The sequence below is a fragment of the Alligator mississippiensis genome, chromosome 4, assembly GCF_030867095.1.
Source record: "Alligator mississippiensis isolate rAllMis1 chromosome 4, rAllMis1, whole genome shotgun sequence".
NCBI classification, from domain to species: domain Eukaryota; kingdom Metazoa; phylum Chordata; order Crocodylia; family Alligatoridae; genus Alligator; species Alligator mississippiensis.
This window is the reverse complement of record NC_081827.1, coordinates 211,229,562-211,244,705: the sequence shown is the minus strand read 5'-3', so window position 1 is coordinate 211,244,705 and position 15,144 is coordinate 211,229,562. Positions and strand designations below refer to the sequence as shown.

The 15,144-nt window shown below is 39.6% G+C and overlaps 1 protein-coding gene across 5 annotated transcripts in view; it reads left to right on the top strand.

The window, feature by feature from the left end:
• MAP3K20 (mitogen-activated protein kinase kinase kinase 20) overlaps nucleotides 1-15,144 on the top strand; it is a 127,012-nt gene that overhangs the window by 23,122 nt on the left and 88,746 nt on the right. For all 5 annotated transcript variants that reach the window (XM_059727279.1, XM_059727280.1, XM_014599478.3 and 2 more), the window contains exon 3: nucleotides 13,773-13,860. In XM_059727279.1, coding sequence (XP_059583262.1) covers nucleotides 13,773-13,860 — 88 coding nt within the window. The remainder of the gene's footprint in view (nucleotides 1-13,772; nucleotides 13,861-15,144) is intronic.

The following is a 15,144-nucleotide window of genomic DNA, read 5'->3' as shown; positions in this document are numbered from 1 at the left end:
TGGATGAGAAAGGACAAGGTGGCGGAGGTGAGTTTCAGCTATCTTTGCACCTATCTGATCTTGAAGCAGCAGCCTAAGGGTTGATCAGGTCCTCAGTGTGACTTCAAACAGCCTTCAGGAATTCATTGCTACATCCCCTTCTCTGGAGAATGGGACAGTGTGTGATGATAAGGAGGTTCTACATCTCCAGTACAGTGCACTTAGGAGGACTAAGCGGTTTAATAGTATCTAGGATCGGACGTCTGATTTTAGTCCATTGTCCAATTTAGGTTTTTGACCAAAGTGAACAGGGGTGTATGTCTGCCATAGTCAGGCCAAAAATTGAAGCAAAAAGTTGTGAACGCTCAATATGTATTGCTCTTTTTGGAGAGATTTTGGTAAATTGAGCCCTGGGCCTTCCACAGTGTTAAGAGAGAAACATGATCCTATATCTGAGGTCCTCAGACACCTCAAGGAACTTGTAGAAGAACACAGATAGAAACCAAGCAGAGTCAATATTGCAGTCATTGTGCTAATCAATACAGAACTGCTCTTTTCATTTTGATTAGAATTCTCTTATTCACAAGATAGTGCGGGGGGGGGGGGAGTGACATTTCCTTACAATGAGAAAAACTGTGGGATTTAAATAGAGGCAACCTGATTCACTGATTAACCACTTAAATACTTCAACATTTTGCTAGTTGAGTTCAGATTCAATAGGATTTTCATTAGAGATGCTTATTGTGTCTTCTGTGTGGCTTTAGATTGTAAGGGCTTGGGAAAGGGACTCTGTTTTTGTGTATAGGGCATCTAGCACAAAGGAGCCCAATCACTTAGGTTCTCATGTCTTCTTTTTCTTGTGTCATGTTGAAGGTATATAAAGGTCCTCTACAAGGGAATGGTAGAAATAAATTAAATGTTGAATTCCAAAATTGGAATAATATACTTGCATTGGTGCTCTTTCTATATATATATCTAATATATCTATATAGATATATATATAGAAAGAGCACCGATGCAAGTATATTATTCCAATTTTGGAATATATATATATATATATATATATATATATAAAAACATTTCTAATGTGCTAATATGTATGTACATGGATCCTGTTTTTTTTAATCTCTATTTGTTCAGGTTTATTTTTCTATCTAATAAAATCTTTAAAGATTTTAAATTAAATTAAGAGATTAAATTAAGTATAAAGATGTGGATTATTGAAGTCTGGTTCAGTTGAACTGGCAGAGATACGCAAGTAAAAAAATAGAAGTAAAATAGGATTGTGTGGTGTTATGATCTTTCTGGGTCTTAGTAGACATGTTCATCCTTCTAGGTGTTGTGAAATGCATTATGGACTTCTTTTCTAATATGCGCCCAGAATATGCATTAGTATCCAGCCATCCTTCTTGTACACTTCTTTTAATTCTTTTTAGGAGATTTGGTAGTAGTGAAAATGTTCTGTTTGTACCATTCCATCACATCTGCTATTAACTTCCCTAGGAGCAGGATAACTCCTTGAAATAGTAGCCGAAAGCACTTTCCAGTTCCTAGAGAGTCTGGAAATATTTCTATTTAAATGATTGTCTTAAAAAAAATCTTTTGCAGTAGTTCTTGACTTACACATTTTATTTTAACTAAGGTGGTTCTAAACTTAAATAACATAAAGAATTCTACGGTTCTTTGATGTTCAAAAGGGAATACAACCAAGTCCTCAATAAATAACATTATCAAATAATAAGCATTGATAGCTCTCTGTTGTGGGAACTTTAGATAGTGTGTGTGTGTATGTGCATGCGTGTGTGTGTGCATATATGTATGTGTATGCGTGTGTGTGTGCATGCATGTGTATACACATATATAGTTGTATGTATGTGTTCATTTATGTATGTATATATGTAACATATATATGAATGCAGACTCTACTACTGTGCTTATAACACACACACATGTTATAAACACAGTAGTAGAGTTTGCATTCAGATATTTTTGCATGAAGCTTTTTCATTGAAAGGTCCTTTTTTAAAGCTCAGCTTCAGTATTTTCATTGTCATTTTTTTGCCCCAAGCACTGTTATCATAGAAATATCAATTTTAATTTAAATATGTTCACAGTCATTAAAAAACTCGTACAGTTTCCAGTAAGAACTATTAAAAAATCCTTCAAAACCAGGAAATGAATCTATTTTACAAAATGAAAGCAATTTTGACATACCCAGTCTTTTCATTGAGACTTTTTTGACCATCTCTTCAAATAGGCGGTAGTATAGTAGTGGGGTGACTAGGGCAGCTGTCCGAGGTGCCAACTTGGTGGGTTGCATAGGTGACAGCTGAGAGTTGGTAAAATATCAGCTGCTGCTACAGCTACATAGTCATGCCATGGGCACGGTAGCAGCTGGAAGTTGCTGCTGCCCCCATATGTTCTGCTGCCACAGATGCCCAGCTGCTTTGTAATAGCTCTGCCTGGAGGTGTAGCATATGAGCCATATTTTTCCATAAAATGCATTTTTCCACCTAAACAGTGAAAGAAAAGCAACCTTTCTCAGGTCAGGTCAATAAAAACTTGAAAGTTGAATTCTTGCTGTTTTTGTGGAAGATTCTAACCACTCAGACCTAGCCTAGAGCAGTGCTTCTCAAAGTGGTGGTCCATGGACTGGTGCCAGTCGACGAGCCACCGGTTGCCAGTCTGCAGCAAATTGCCAGGAAAGAAAGAAATATATTTTCAGAAGCATAACATTTATATGTCATAGCGCCACAGTTCGTACATTCCAACACTCCAGGTGACGTCACGTCGTGTGAGGTGAGGAAAGAGAAAGAAACAACCGGTCGCTCAGTTGTGTAGCGCTGTTACACGCAGTTGCTGCCACCAGCTGAACCAGGCACCGATCCCTGGCCCACTGGAAAAATTGGCGGTCCGCCACATCAGATATTTTGAGAAGCGCTGGCCTAGAGCATTGCTCCCAGACATCTCACAAGTATACAGATGTGGATAAAAGGGTATGATATAAGCCAGGGGTTGGCAGCCTTTTGCAAATGCAAGCCACATCTTGGAACCCAGCCAGTACCATTGGCTGCTGTACCCCTCCCACTGCTCCAGCAACAGTGAGAAGAGGCTGCAGTGAGGAAGAACAGCCCCCCCCCCCCCCCCCCCGGTGGCCTGTAGCAGCTGGCTGGAGTGGCTGAAGGCATTTGGGGTGCCATTAGCAAAATGTGGACGGGATCAAATGGCTTGGAAATTGGCATGTCCTTAATATAATGCAGAGCAGATCAGACGTTTGAGTGCTGGATTCAGCCCTATGAGCTGTACATTGCCAACTGCCGATATAGGCTGTTAGTCTAGCAGTAACTTTGTTTGAGAGGGTATAGGGTTGAAAAAGATTTGTATGGAAGGCTGGGTTGTGTTGTATGTTGGATTCATACATTACAGGAGTTTAGCCCTTGCCGGAAGATGCCCCAGTCAAAATAGTAACCTTTGGGTGAGCAAGAGATACGGCCAAGAACTGGAGATAGAACAGGTTTAACTGGAGTCCAACCAAAACGGCCTCACTCTGGCATGCATGGCAGGGGTTGCCAACCCCTGGTCTATTTCCACTTCTTGGCTGGATCTCTTGTTCACGCAAAGGTTACTATTTTGAGTGGGGCATCTTCTGCTGTCTGGGTCTGGCGCACCCAGTTGAGATGTGGGTTGAGGTTGGGGTGTTTTGGGCACTCTGGCTAAAAATGTTGCTGACCGCTAAGATAGACCATGGGGGTGCAAAAGAGAAAGTGGAAAGAAAGGTTGTACGGAGAACCTCCCTCCTACAGGGTGAGGGGAGAGAGCATCTCTGAGGAGTCTGGAGAGAAGAGAGGAAAATATAGTCTTGACTTTTGTACTTGCAGTATTTTTGTGTATTCTCTAAATCCCAAGTAAAAAAAAAAGTTTTCATTGCAGTTTTTATTCTAGTATTGTTAGTGCATTTGACCATTTGACTCCTTTCTTTGGTTATTTGATTCCTATATGCACAAAGCTAGCCAAACACAGGGTGGAGTGGAGGAGCGTTGTTACAGTGTCTATAGTGCTCCAACGATCACATCAGCCTTTCTACTGACCTGACCTGTCCTGATGTGATTTTGTGAGGGGATACTTTATTTGTAGTTATCATTTTATGTTGAGGGAAAAGGCTGTTTCCCCTCCAGTTGAACCTGAAAATATGAGTTGATTTATAATCTGAACAAAGCCGTAAGTGTTCTTTGGCTGGATTGTTATTCATGGTTCTTGTCTAGCATCGCAGGGCTGAGTCCATATGGGGCGCATGGAGTACGGAAATGAAGCTTCTGCAGGAATGGTGCTAGCTTATTTAGAAAGTACAAATATAAACAGTCCCCCAGTAGTTGATGTTGTAATGTAACAAGGAGATAACACATCATGCAGTGTTCTCTTTCAGGTAGGTTGGGCTCAATCCGTCTGGTGAAGGAAGATTTTCTGCAATTTTAACAATCTTGTGGTCCCAAATAGTGGGTTCCACCTAAAGAACTGTCCTGCCCATTAGTTGTGATAGGTGAGGTTCATAACTCTGACAGAGGCTTAAGGTGAGCACTCATTGGGAGCCTGACAATTTAGCTAGGGTAGTTCACAGTTTTCATGAGTGAATTTGAAAAAAAAAAAAATACTTCACCAGAAAAATGATAATCGCTTTAGAACAGGGGAACGCGTCTATGCTGGAGTAGTCACTGCCATTTCTGCAGAAGTCTTTGCTAATTTTTCAGTGAAATCTCTAGTTCATGAGCTCTAAAAAAAATTTCTGCTTCTCCAAGAGATTGGAAACTGTTCTTGTTTGAAGATTTTTGATTGAATTGCAAAACAATATGATTCGTTTTCTTTTTCTCTTCTTTTTCTTTTTAAATACATGCTGTGAGTATTTTTTCTATAGATAAGCAGTAGGGCTTCCCCCCACCCTGCCTAGCTTGTCCATAGTACTTGATTGTTGCATTGAGATTTTCACTTCAGTTCCCAGTCTTTTTTCCCTTTTCTGGAAAGATTTTTAATCATTTTCTCTTCTCATGCTCCAAAGTTCTGGGACCCCTGAAGAGAGAGTTTGTTGTGTGTGTTGTATTTTACTGTTATTGAGTTTTCTAGTGTCTTTGACCTTTAAAATGATTTCTTCACAAATTCTTGCATTTGCCCAGTACAGCAGCAGTCAGATAGATCCTGGGCAGCATCATTGTGATATGATTTCAGAAGACTGTTTAAAAGCTCTGATATTTCATCACTTCTGCTATTTTCTGGAATAGCAATGTTCAGTCAATATCTGATCACCTCTGATATTGGCAAAAGTTTTTTCTTACAACACATTATAGAATAACTACAATCCCTAAGACTACCAAAATATCATAGGATGACTGCTGGGAACTGAGGCTGTTTTCTAGCAGTTGAGGTGTTTTAAACCTGAGGCATAGATCACTAATTTACTCCATCAATAATTGAATATTACTTTATTGCAATATTGAGATGGCTTTCTTTTTAAACCTGTCCCAAATAACGTTTTATAATTTCAGATATAATTAAAAAAGTGTTCTGAATGTTTCAAACCTTACTTCTGTTTCCCTCCAAACATACGTAATCTCTGTTTTGGAATGACGTTGTTGCAAATAGGAAAGTAGTAACCAGAACAAAAATCAGAATTGGTAACTATAACAAAAAAAATCTAGTCTTTACATTTCTGTTAGATCTTGCTGTAATGGGCACATGAATGCACAATTTTGGGAAGGTTTGAGATATACACTGCTTCATGCCACATTTTAGCAGACTGCAGTGTGTTTGTAATTCAAAAAGTACTTTTCAAAATTTAAAAGACTGTTTATAGTGATGATTTTTTTCATCAACCTCTTTCGCCCTCATTAATAAGACATTTTTAATTCCCAATGTAAGCTAATTGTGCAGTTGGTTGATTGCGCAGTCACAGTCAATCTGGGTGGGGCCTAACTTTGTCATTGGTGCTCTGCAAACTTGCTGAGGTCTGCTAATGTGCCATTAGTTAGCCACTGGCTCTTGTCACCTGAGTTGTAAGATCTGTTGTCACATATTAAAGGGATATTCACAGGGAAAATATCTTGGAGTTTCTGAGTTACTAGTCTCTGCTTTCTTGAATTTTTAACTGTGATCATTTAAAAAAAAAATGTAGAACAGGGAAGTCTTGAAGCTTATTGTATTCTATTTATAATAGCTTTTAAATTGCCCTTAAAACTTCAGCAGTTATATGCAAATTATGGATTATTAAATCCAGTTTTGATCTAAAGAATCTATTTTAGAATTTTAATGCTAGTATGTTTAATGCTAGTCCTGTATTGGGGACTTACGAAAGCATAACATGCTTGTAGCTACAGGATACAATTGATATAAAATGTAATATTGTGGATCTACATACACAACATAAGCTTACAACAACAAATTTATAATAGCAGAAGATGAACATATATATGCCTTTTCCCCCCCTCTAGTAACACATTACAGTACAACTATTTACAGAATTTGGGATTTAAAAAAATTGAGATGCCTTGCCTAGATTTTTTTTCTAGTTCATTACCACACAAATAATTACATACAGCAGTATAATTCTATTATTAGGGAGGGGAAAAAAAACAGACGAGGAGGATTAAGGCTGGTGAAGTAGAATATAAAACAGGTAGTCATACAGTGTGTTTTGGAGGATTGTGCAGCAGTGAGAACTAGTTGGATCCCTTAATTTTCCTATTTTAAACCACTGGAGCTATTTAAAAGGTGTAGGATTAATGACAGAAACATGGTATATTGGTATATGAGTTAGATGTTAATGGAATGCTCTTGCAATTATAACTTTTTTTTTAAATGACATCTTTTACATGTCAGTATGAACCATTTTTAAGAGTTGTTATTTTTTTTAAATTTTGCAGTGTCAGTTTGAGTATGTAGTTTAGCTTTTCTTTTTGTGAGGCTAGTTAATACTGCATCAGCATAATAGTCACTATCTGACTGTCCTTATCAACAACCAGAAAATTTCATTATATTTTAATTATTCTTAAATTCTACATTTTTTTTTTTAGGTGGGCCATGAAAAACAGTTAAATTAGGACAAGTAATCTCCTATGTGTAATATTTAAAAAAATCAAAAACAAAACCCACACAATTTGCAAGTCTGTGTGCAGCCCTGACTGTCAAAATGTGATTGCGTTTTTGAATCAACCATGAAATATTTGTACTTGGAGAAAACAGTTTTCATCAAAGCAGATGTTAACATTGCTTGTGTGTAGTTAACAGATTTCACCAAGTGTTGCAATGTGGCAAAGTCTTTTCTCCATACTGTGCATCATGTGGTTTTCATCCTGCTTTGCTAATATCAGAGAAGATTTAATGGCTTTAAAAAACATGTCCTTAACTGAATAATCACTGGCTTCTGCTAAATAACAACTCTTCAGGTTCTCCTTGGGTGGCAGGACTCAACCCCTTCCCTCCCTCCCTGACCACAGCCCCTTACCTGTAAAACTTCATGAGAAAATACTCTAAAAACAATTAACTGGGAAGTCTAAATAAAGAGGGTTTTCTCACTTGTTTGGTTTTTCAGATCAATGTTCAAACATCTTAGCATTTCTCTAAAGTCAGTCATATGATTACCTTTAGGAGTAATTATGGAATCCTTTAAAATGACTTAAGTTAATTGTATATGAAAGGGCAGTTCACACCATCAGTAACAGCATACAGATTCAGGTATAGCGAGACAATAATCTCTAAAGTACTAAATTAAAAAAAAAATTATTTAGCATCCCATTCAAGTTAGCTTTAGAAATAATAGTAATAAAAATAGTAAAATTGATATATTTGCTATGGATAATTTCCTGCTTCTACCAAAATCACTGGAAGCTCCAGAATGGACTAAAAAGGGCATGAGGGGCCATTTTACACACACACACACACACACACACACACACACACACACACACACACCCCCCCCCCCCCCATGCAAAATCATGGTTAGACTTCTTTTGATTTAGTAATTCATCAAATAGAAGTGTTACATCAATTGAAAAATTCAACACCCTGCAACCTTTAATGATTCTTTTTTTCATATTGTCTGGTACATTATGTGTCTGAATGCTAATTTTATATATTACGGTCTTTAATGCTGTATTCTTAAGAATGTGTTTGAAAAGCCAAACATTCTTTTATCATGCAATGAATAAAGATTTGGTATTAAAAACAGTTACTGTTAGAATTGTGTGCTCTTTTTTAGCTTTGATAATCAACAAATTACTCCCACTGGCCATTTTTTACGAATTAGAGAACTTTGTGGGAATAGTTAAGATTTCAGCTCTCCCATACTGGAGTTCAAAACCCTGAAAATGCTTCAAGAATTTGTAACTAAATCTTTTCAGGACTGCCTTAAATTCTTCTAAATGCTTTTGAATATGTCCTTAATAAATATGGCAAATATTTCTTAACAGAAAAGTAAACAATCAACCTCTATTGCACAATATATTAATAAATATTAGAAGGCACTTAAGATGTTCTGCTAATCAGATTGCTGGAGAAGCTAAATATTTCTAACCCTGTAATTTTGCATAGAGCGAAGGTGTCTCATGCTGTGCAATTAAATGATTTATTAACAGTAAAGTTGGTTGGCTTCTGCTTGGCCTAATGGGCTAAAAATGATCTGCATTTTTTTTCCAAATTTAATCTTGAGACAGAATGCTCAGCCTTAGGGAAGTGGAGGAAGTAGCACTATAGTTTCCAGTTAAAATAACCAACCAGTTAGGCCCCCCTCTACAAGTTACAGATATTGCAGAGTTAACTGGTTAATTGTACAGTTACCTGGAGACCACCTACACTTGCAAAGCGGCAATAAAAAACTCCAACCAGCTATAAAGTTAGACCTTGAAAATGTGTGTAACTTTTTAGCTGGTTGCTATTCAGCTTTAATTTGCATATGTAGCAGGTGTGCACCATGCCCAGTAGAAAACCCTCAAGAGATCCTGGTAGCTGCAGTACCCATGCTCCAGGGGTTTCTTGCACTTCTGAGCCCTGAGAATCATGGGAGCTGTGATCCCCAGGGCTTGGGGGGTGGGTAACCCCTAGGCCCTGGAGATCATAGCTGCAGTATCCGAAACCCCCAGGGCTAGAGGATCATGTGATCCTCTGCCCCCAGGGGTTCCCCACACCCCTGGAATGGGTGGGGGGATCACCCTGCAATAATCCTCTGCCCCAGGGGTTTTCCTGCACCCTCGGGGTTGGGAGATGGCTGCAGCAGCTATCCTCTAGACCAGTGCTTCTCAAAGTGGTGGTCCGTGGACTGGTGCCAGTCCGTGAGCCGCTGGTCGCTGGTCCTCAGCGAGTTGCCAGGAAAGGAAGAAATATATTTTCAGAAGCATAACATTGATATGTCATGGCGCCGCAGTTTGTACGTTCCAACACTCCAGGTGACGTCACATCATGCGAGGTGAGGAAAGAGAAAGAAACAGCTGGTCGCGCAGTTGTGTAGCGCTGTTACACACAGTTACTGCCACCAGCTGAACTGGGTACCGGTCCCTGGCTCACTGAAAAAAAAATTGCCTGTCTACCACATCAGATAGTTTGAGAAGGACTGCTCTAGACCCAGGGGTGCATGGGACACCCCCACAGCTGGGAGGCCTTCAACTGGGATGCATGGGGCTCCAAGTCACGGGAGCTTTTGTGATTTTTTTTTTTTTGTATCCAGGACTAAATATAGATATTAGATGTGTGACATTATAACCTGCCTAACATTTGACTCCCCGTGTGCATCTCCACTATTTACCAACTGCTTTAATTCCCTCCCCTCCCCACCCCATCATGTCTCTCACCTACTGACACCTCTTTTTACATCTTCACTGACTGCCTGTCTTGCATGCATACCAGCCTCTGGCTTCTTTACTATTCATTCCAACCAGGAAAAGCACACACTAACTGCAAATGCTTCCTGAGCCTGATGAAGGTTATTTATACCCAAAAGCTTGCTAAGAAGAATTTTTCCAACTATTTGAGTTGGTCTAATAAAAGATATCAGATTTATGCAAAGAACCTTGTCTGCCTATGTCCTTAGACCAACACGGCTACAAGCCTACACCCCAGTAACTTCCTCTGAAGTAATTTGAGTTATTCATAATTCATAGTAATTGTGAAAAAAAATAATCTCTCTCTCTTTTCATTAAAAAAAAAAAATAGGATGAAAGAATCCATGCAAAGCTCCTTGCATACATATCACCTAGGTATTTTGCTAAAAACCTGACACTCATGCAAGTTGAATAAAATAAGTAAACTGACTTTCCAGAGAGAAACTGGGCTGGGCTGGATTTTCAATTGTCTTTTAGGCTTCTAAAGATAGATAAGCAACCATTGGGATCTCCCAAAGCATCTCGGTATCCTACTCTTAGTGACATAAATGAGGGTTAAGAATGTAAGTGCTTTTGAAAATCCTACTAGGTTTCTATATGCATCCTTAGGCAGCTAAATAGCTTTGAAAGTCTGTCCTTTAGTTATCAATTGCTGTATTTGCTACGTAAATTTCACCCGCTTTCACTTATGTGTAGCATATCCAATTCAAAATGGGAGAAGAAATTTTGGATAAGATGGATGGGTAAGAATGACCGGCCGTTTGCTTGGTTTCCGCTACAAGGAATGAGTGTTGCGAAATTGGCTAGTGTGATCTACTATTGCTTGGCAGCCATGAAAAATTGCAAAACATGAAAGAAACTACGTAGATTCTCCAGCTCTAAGAATAGCAGAATGGTTTCAAAGATGTTCAGAAAAGATTTTCTTTAGACATTATTTCCCTTAGGGGGATTTTTTTTATCAGCTCCTGATTTGAGACATTTTATGGACAATTAATAGCTGCTTTCTCCATTTTTATATACCAGCTCACTCTGGCATCTGTTAAATCTTCATTAAGAGATATGAACATCTGTGTAAGATCAAAAATAAAATGTTTTAAATGTTACTGGTACATTAATGCCTTATACTGACTAAATGTGACACAGGCAAATGTTACTAAACTGAAAATAAAGTAGTAGTGTAGAACTGCAGTAGGGAACCTTTTCTGGTGAGCCAGAATGAGCCACCTCAGGTTAGTGGCAGGTGGCCAGATGGGGGCTAGAACTCTTCTGTGGCTAGTGCATCTCCCCATGGCAGCATGGGGAAGGCACCCACAGCTGAAACCCACCTGCCACCAGATGCCAGCAAAGCCTCTTATATGTGGGCTGGATGTGGCCTGTGGGTTGGAGGTTACTAACCTCTGGTGTAGAATAATTATTTTTGGTACCTGATGCAAAGAATATAATCTTGTAGCTGATGATCTGTAATAGCAGTGAACTTCACTTTATGATACTGCCAATTCTATGTTCCTGTTGTCCATTATGGCACTTTAAGATGTACGTTTAAGCCTTGATCCTGCAACTGGTATTGCAGTAATAATAATGCTACCATTCATGCAGTGTGAGCAGTCCTCTTACCTGTTGGTAGTTCCAGGAATTGAACCCAAATGTACAAAGCACCTGCTTCTTTTTTTAGTTGGGACCTCAAACCAAATGACCCAGGACAAACTGAGCATGAGACTTTTGACAGGTGCTAAATATTGGTATCCCATGCATGAAAACGAAGCACACATAGTGGTCTTTTAGTTATAGCTCCACTGTATGTCTCAGGATGTAAATTTGCGTATGGCCACACAAGAAGGCACTTACTTTTATTTCTATACCATGCTATTGGAATAATCACTGTTTTTATGATACTCAGTTAACTTAAATAGCTCTATTTGGCTTGGATGCGAATCGAGAAACTTGCATTTATGAACTGATGTACCTTCTGTCTTTCTTCATATAGTTAAGTTTCAGACATAGACTTGATTTCCCAATAGGTAGCCTTTAAGTATTAGTTTCTTAGATGGGTAAAAATGTAATTCCCTTTCACATATATGGATGAATCCAGTCCCTAAGACCAGTGGTGGTGGTAGGGGTGAAGGGTCAGTTGATCAAGCAGCTTGCCCCAGCACCACATGCCCTTTCCTTCTTGTGCTCTTCCAGAGCTACAGGAGCTGCTGCCCCCCAGGTCATACTTGAATCAAAGACAAGGGGCCTTCCCCCCTATGTTAAAAGGGGGAAATATTCATTTTGTATGCAAATAACAACGGTATCTATATATACTCTGTGTGTGTGTGTGTGTACACCAAACAGGGCAGCCAGTAAAAATTTAGCCATTAGGTTAGTATGTCTTCGGCTTGCGTGTGTGCTAAACAGTGGTTCTATCTGCTGTATCAATGTTTGACAAGTTAAAAGGATCATGATCCTACATTCTTTTTTAAAATGTATTTCTTTTAAATGGAGTTGACTGCTTTATTGATTGTGACTTCTTTTCCAAACGCTTGTGACTGATCAAGTTAGCACAAAACAAGAAGTTAATCTGATATTTCACAGAAGGCATGATTTTATGAAATCATTCATAATGGTATATATCTGTGCTCGCATGCTATAAACTTACATTTTCAGCTCCATATGTATGTGGAAATCAATGACACTTAAAATCTTTTCATGTTTATTAAACTATTCTGTTACTAAATTTACTAATGTTTTAGTAAAATGAAACACCCTACGTCCCTACACTCTACAGAATTTTGCAACCAGTTGGTTTCCTAGGGAGAATACTCCATGTTGACATTTCCTTCTAGATTGAGTGATACCATATGTACCTGGACCCAAGACAACTCTGAATTTAAAATAATTCCTTCCACACCCCCCAATAATTAGATTCTTTCTATGGAAAATTATAAATATGTTATAATTTTCCATAGATAGAATCTAATTAGTGGACGATAACCTTCATTTGTTCCTCCACTGCTGTGGTGGGGAAAGCAGTGGTGGGGGGCAAGGGATCAGACCCCTGTCCCTTGCCCCCTGCCCCTTCTCCTCCAATGCCTGTGCTTGTCACCCAAGTCCCTGTCTGCCATGCTTTGTTGCCCCCTTGCCACCTGACCCCCTCCCCCTTTGCTGCCTGTCCCATGCCCCTCACATCCCTTGCTCCCCTGTGCCCCCCTGACTGCCTGCCCCCTATTCCCTGCACCCCCTGCCTGCTTCCCTACTCTCTGCTCCCCTGTGCTGCATGTCCCTTTCTCCTTGCCCCACAATGCCTGTGCCTGCCCCTACATTGTGTGCCACTCCAACCCCTGTCCTTGTGCCTGGCCCCTCAGCTCTTGCTCCCACCTGCCATCTGCCACTTCCCCTAGCCTTCCCTTGTGCCTGTGTCTAATCCCTGCTGCCTGCCAGCTGCTTATGCCTGCTCCCTCATCCAACTCTATGCACCCTAGCCCCACCACTTCTGCTGCTCTGTTTTGTTCCGATTCTAAGACAATCAGCAGCAGTGGTGGCCCCAGCCTGGCTCCACTCTGCCCAGCCAGGAAGAAGCAGGGGCAACATCTCCAAGCCAAGCTGAGGTGCAGGGGTTAAAGCCAAAGCAAAGGGAGGGTGCAGGCTGGCAGGGGGTGGGTGGCACAGGCTCTCCAATGCTCACCCCCTTCCCTGCTGCACAGACAACCTGAGCCTGGGGCCAAAGCAGAAACAAAACCACCACCTGCCCCAGGCTGGTATTCAAATCTAAGATGAGGCTTTTTTCCCCATGATGTTGGGGTGGGGGTGGAGGGGTAGGAGGCGGAGGGTACAGGGGACATCACCTTGGATTTCAATATGGACATAAATGTGGTTGTATGGAGGGTCTTATTTATGTTATTAAAATAAATATGCTTATCTATGATTTTCTAACGTTTTTCCTTGGTTTTTAAACAGGCAGAAATACTCAGTGTGCTCAGTCACAAAAACATCATTCAGTTTTATGGAGCTATTCTTGAACCTCCTAATTATGGCATTGTTACAGGTGAGAACTCTTCTATTAACTCTTTTCTTGATAGTATAAAACATCTAATGTACTTGGATATTAACTTTAATGCTGAACTGTATGTTTTGCTATTTTAATTTTATTGACCTTTTGACTTTTAATATCTAAATATAATAAATTATAATGATACAAGTAGGATTGTGTTTCTGTTTCTCCCTGTATCAATTACATCACTCAAATGCTATATAGATGTATTTCTGGCTGCAAAATTTTATTGCTTGAACCTGCATGGAATGAGGTATGGGACAGGGAACACTTCCTAATGCATGAACTTAGAACTTCTCAAATGGATTTTTTTTTTAAACTTCATTCTGTTGTTGTTTTGCATAAATGCATTTCATAGTGTGTACTCAGTTTGAATTATTTTTTTCTGTCATGCCGACCTTATGCAATAGCATCTTACTTCTCAAATCTTGGACATTCCTTGCTTTTGTTTGTATATCATTAATTTACAATACCTGCCGCAACATAATTACATCATTTGTAGGCAGCTTTCATCACCAATGAATTTGTAATAGGTTTAATATTTCAAAGGTAGTATGGAAAAGACAAGAAAAACACTTCTTTTTACAAACTATGAGCTACATTTCTTGACAGCCCTATAGATGTAGTGTGGGTATCTGCCCATCTTGTTATAGCTCTGAAAGCTTTGTCCTGAGCTTATTTTATTTTTGTCGCCCATCTTCTCCCACAGTGGAGATGTCTGTCTCATTCTCTTCCTGTCTTTAATTCTGGAGGCAGGTTGGAGTAGTAGTGCAGCCTGCTTTGTAGCGAGAATTGTGCCTCCCTGGTTCTATCTGACTATTTAATGTCTACAGTAGCTTCCTAGGGACATAGTCCTCAGCAGTGTCCAGTGGGGGTCTTTTAGACCCCTTAGATCAACAGAGCAAGTGCCAATTTAAGGGGGAAAGTAGCACAACTGAGATATAGAATGGCACAAGGCTTATGCTGCTTCATAGACAGGATTAAGAGCATCAGTGTCTTGGAGCAAAGAGGGGTAAAGCTCTTTATTTGAAGATTCCAAAGGAACCTGAGTGATAACTGTTTCTTGGTCCAGTAGGACAACATGTGTGGTATCCTAGTGGCATACCAAAGGAGAATGTGCAGCTCAGTCTTCACTTGAAAGTGTTTGAAATAATGGAATGGGCAGAAGAAAAATCTGGCTTCTTTCAAAAGAGAAAAGAGAACTAACCTGTAAGGTCCACAAGATAAGCAAACATGCAGTCAGCAATACATAATGATATCTGAATCATGAAGTCTTCA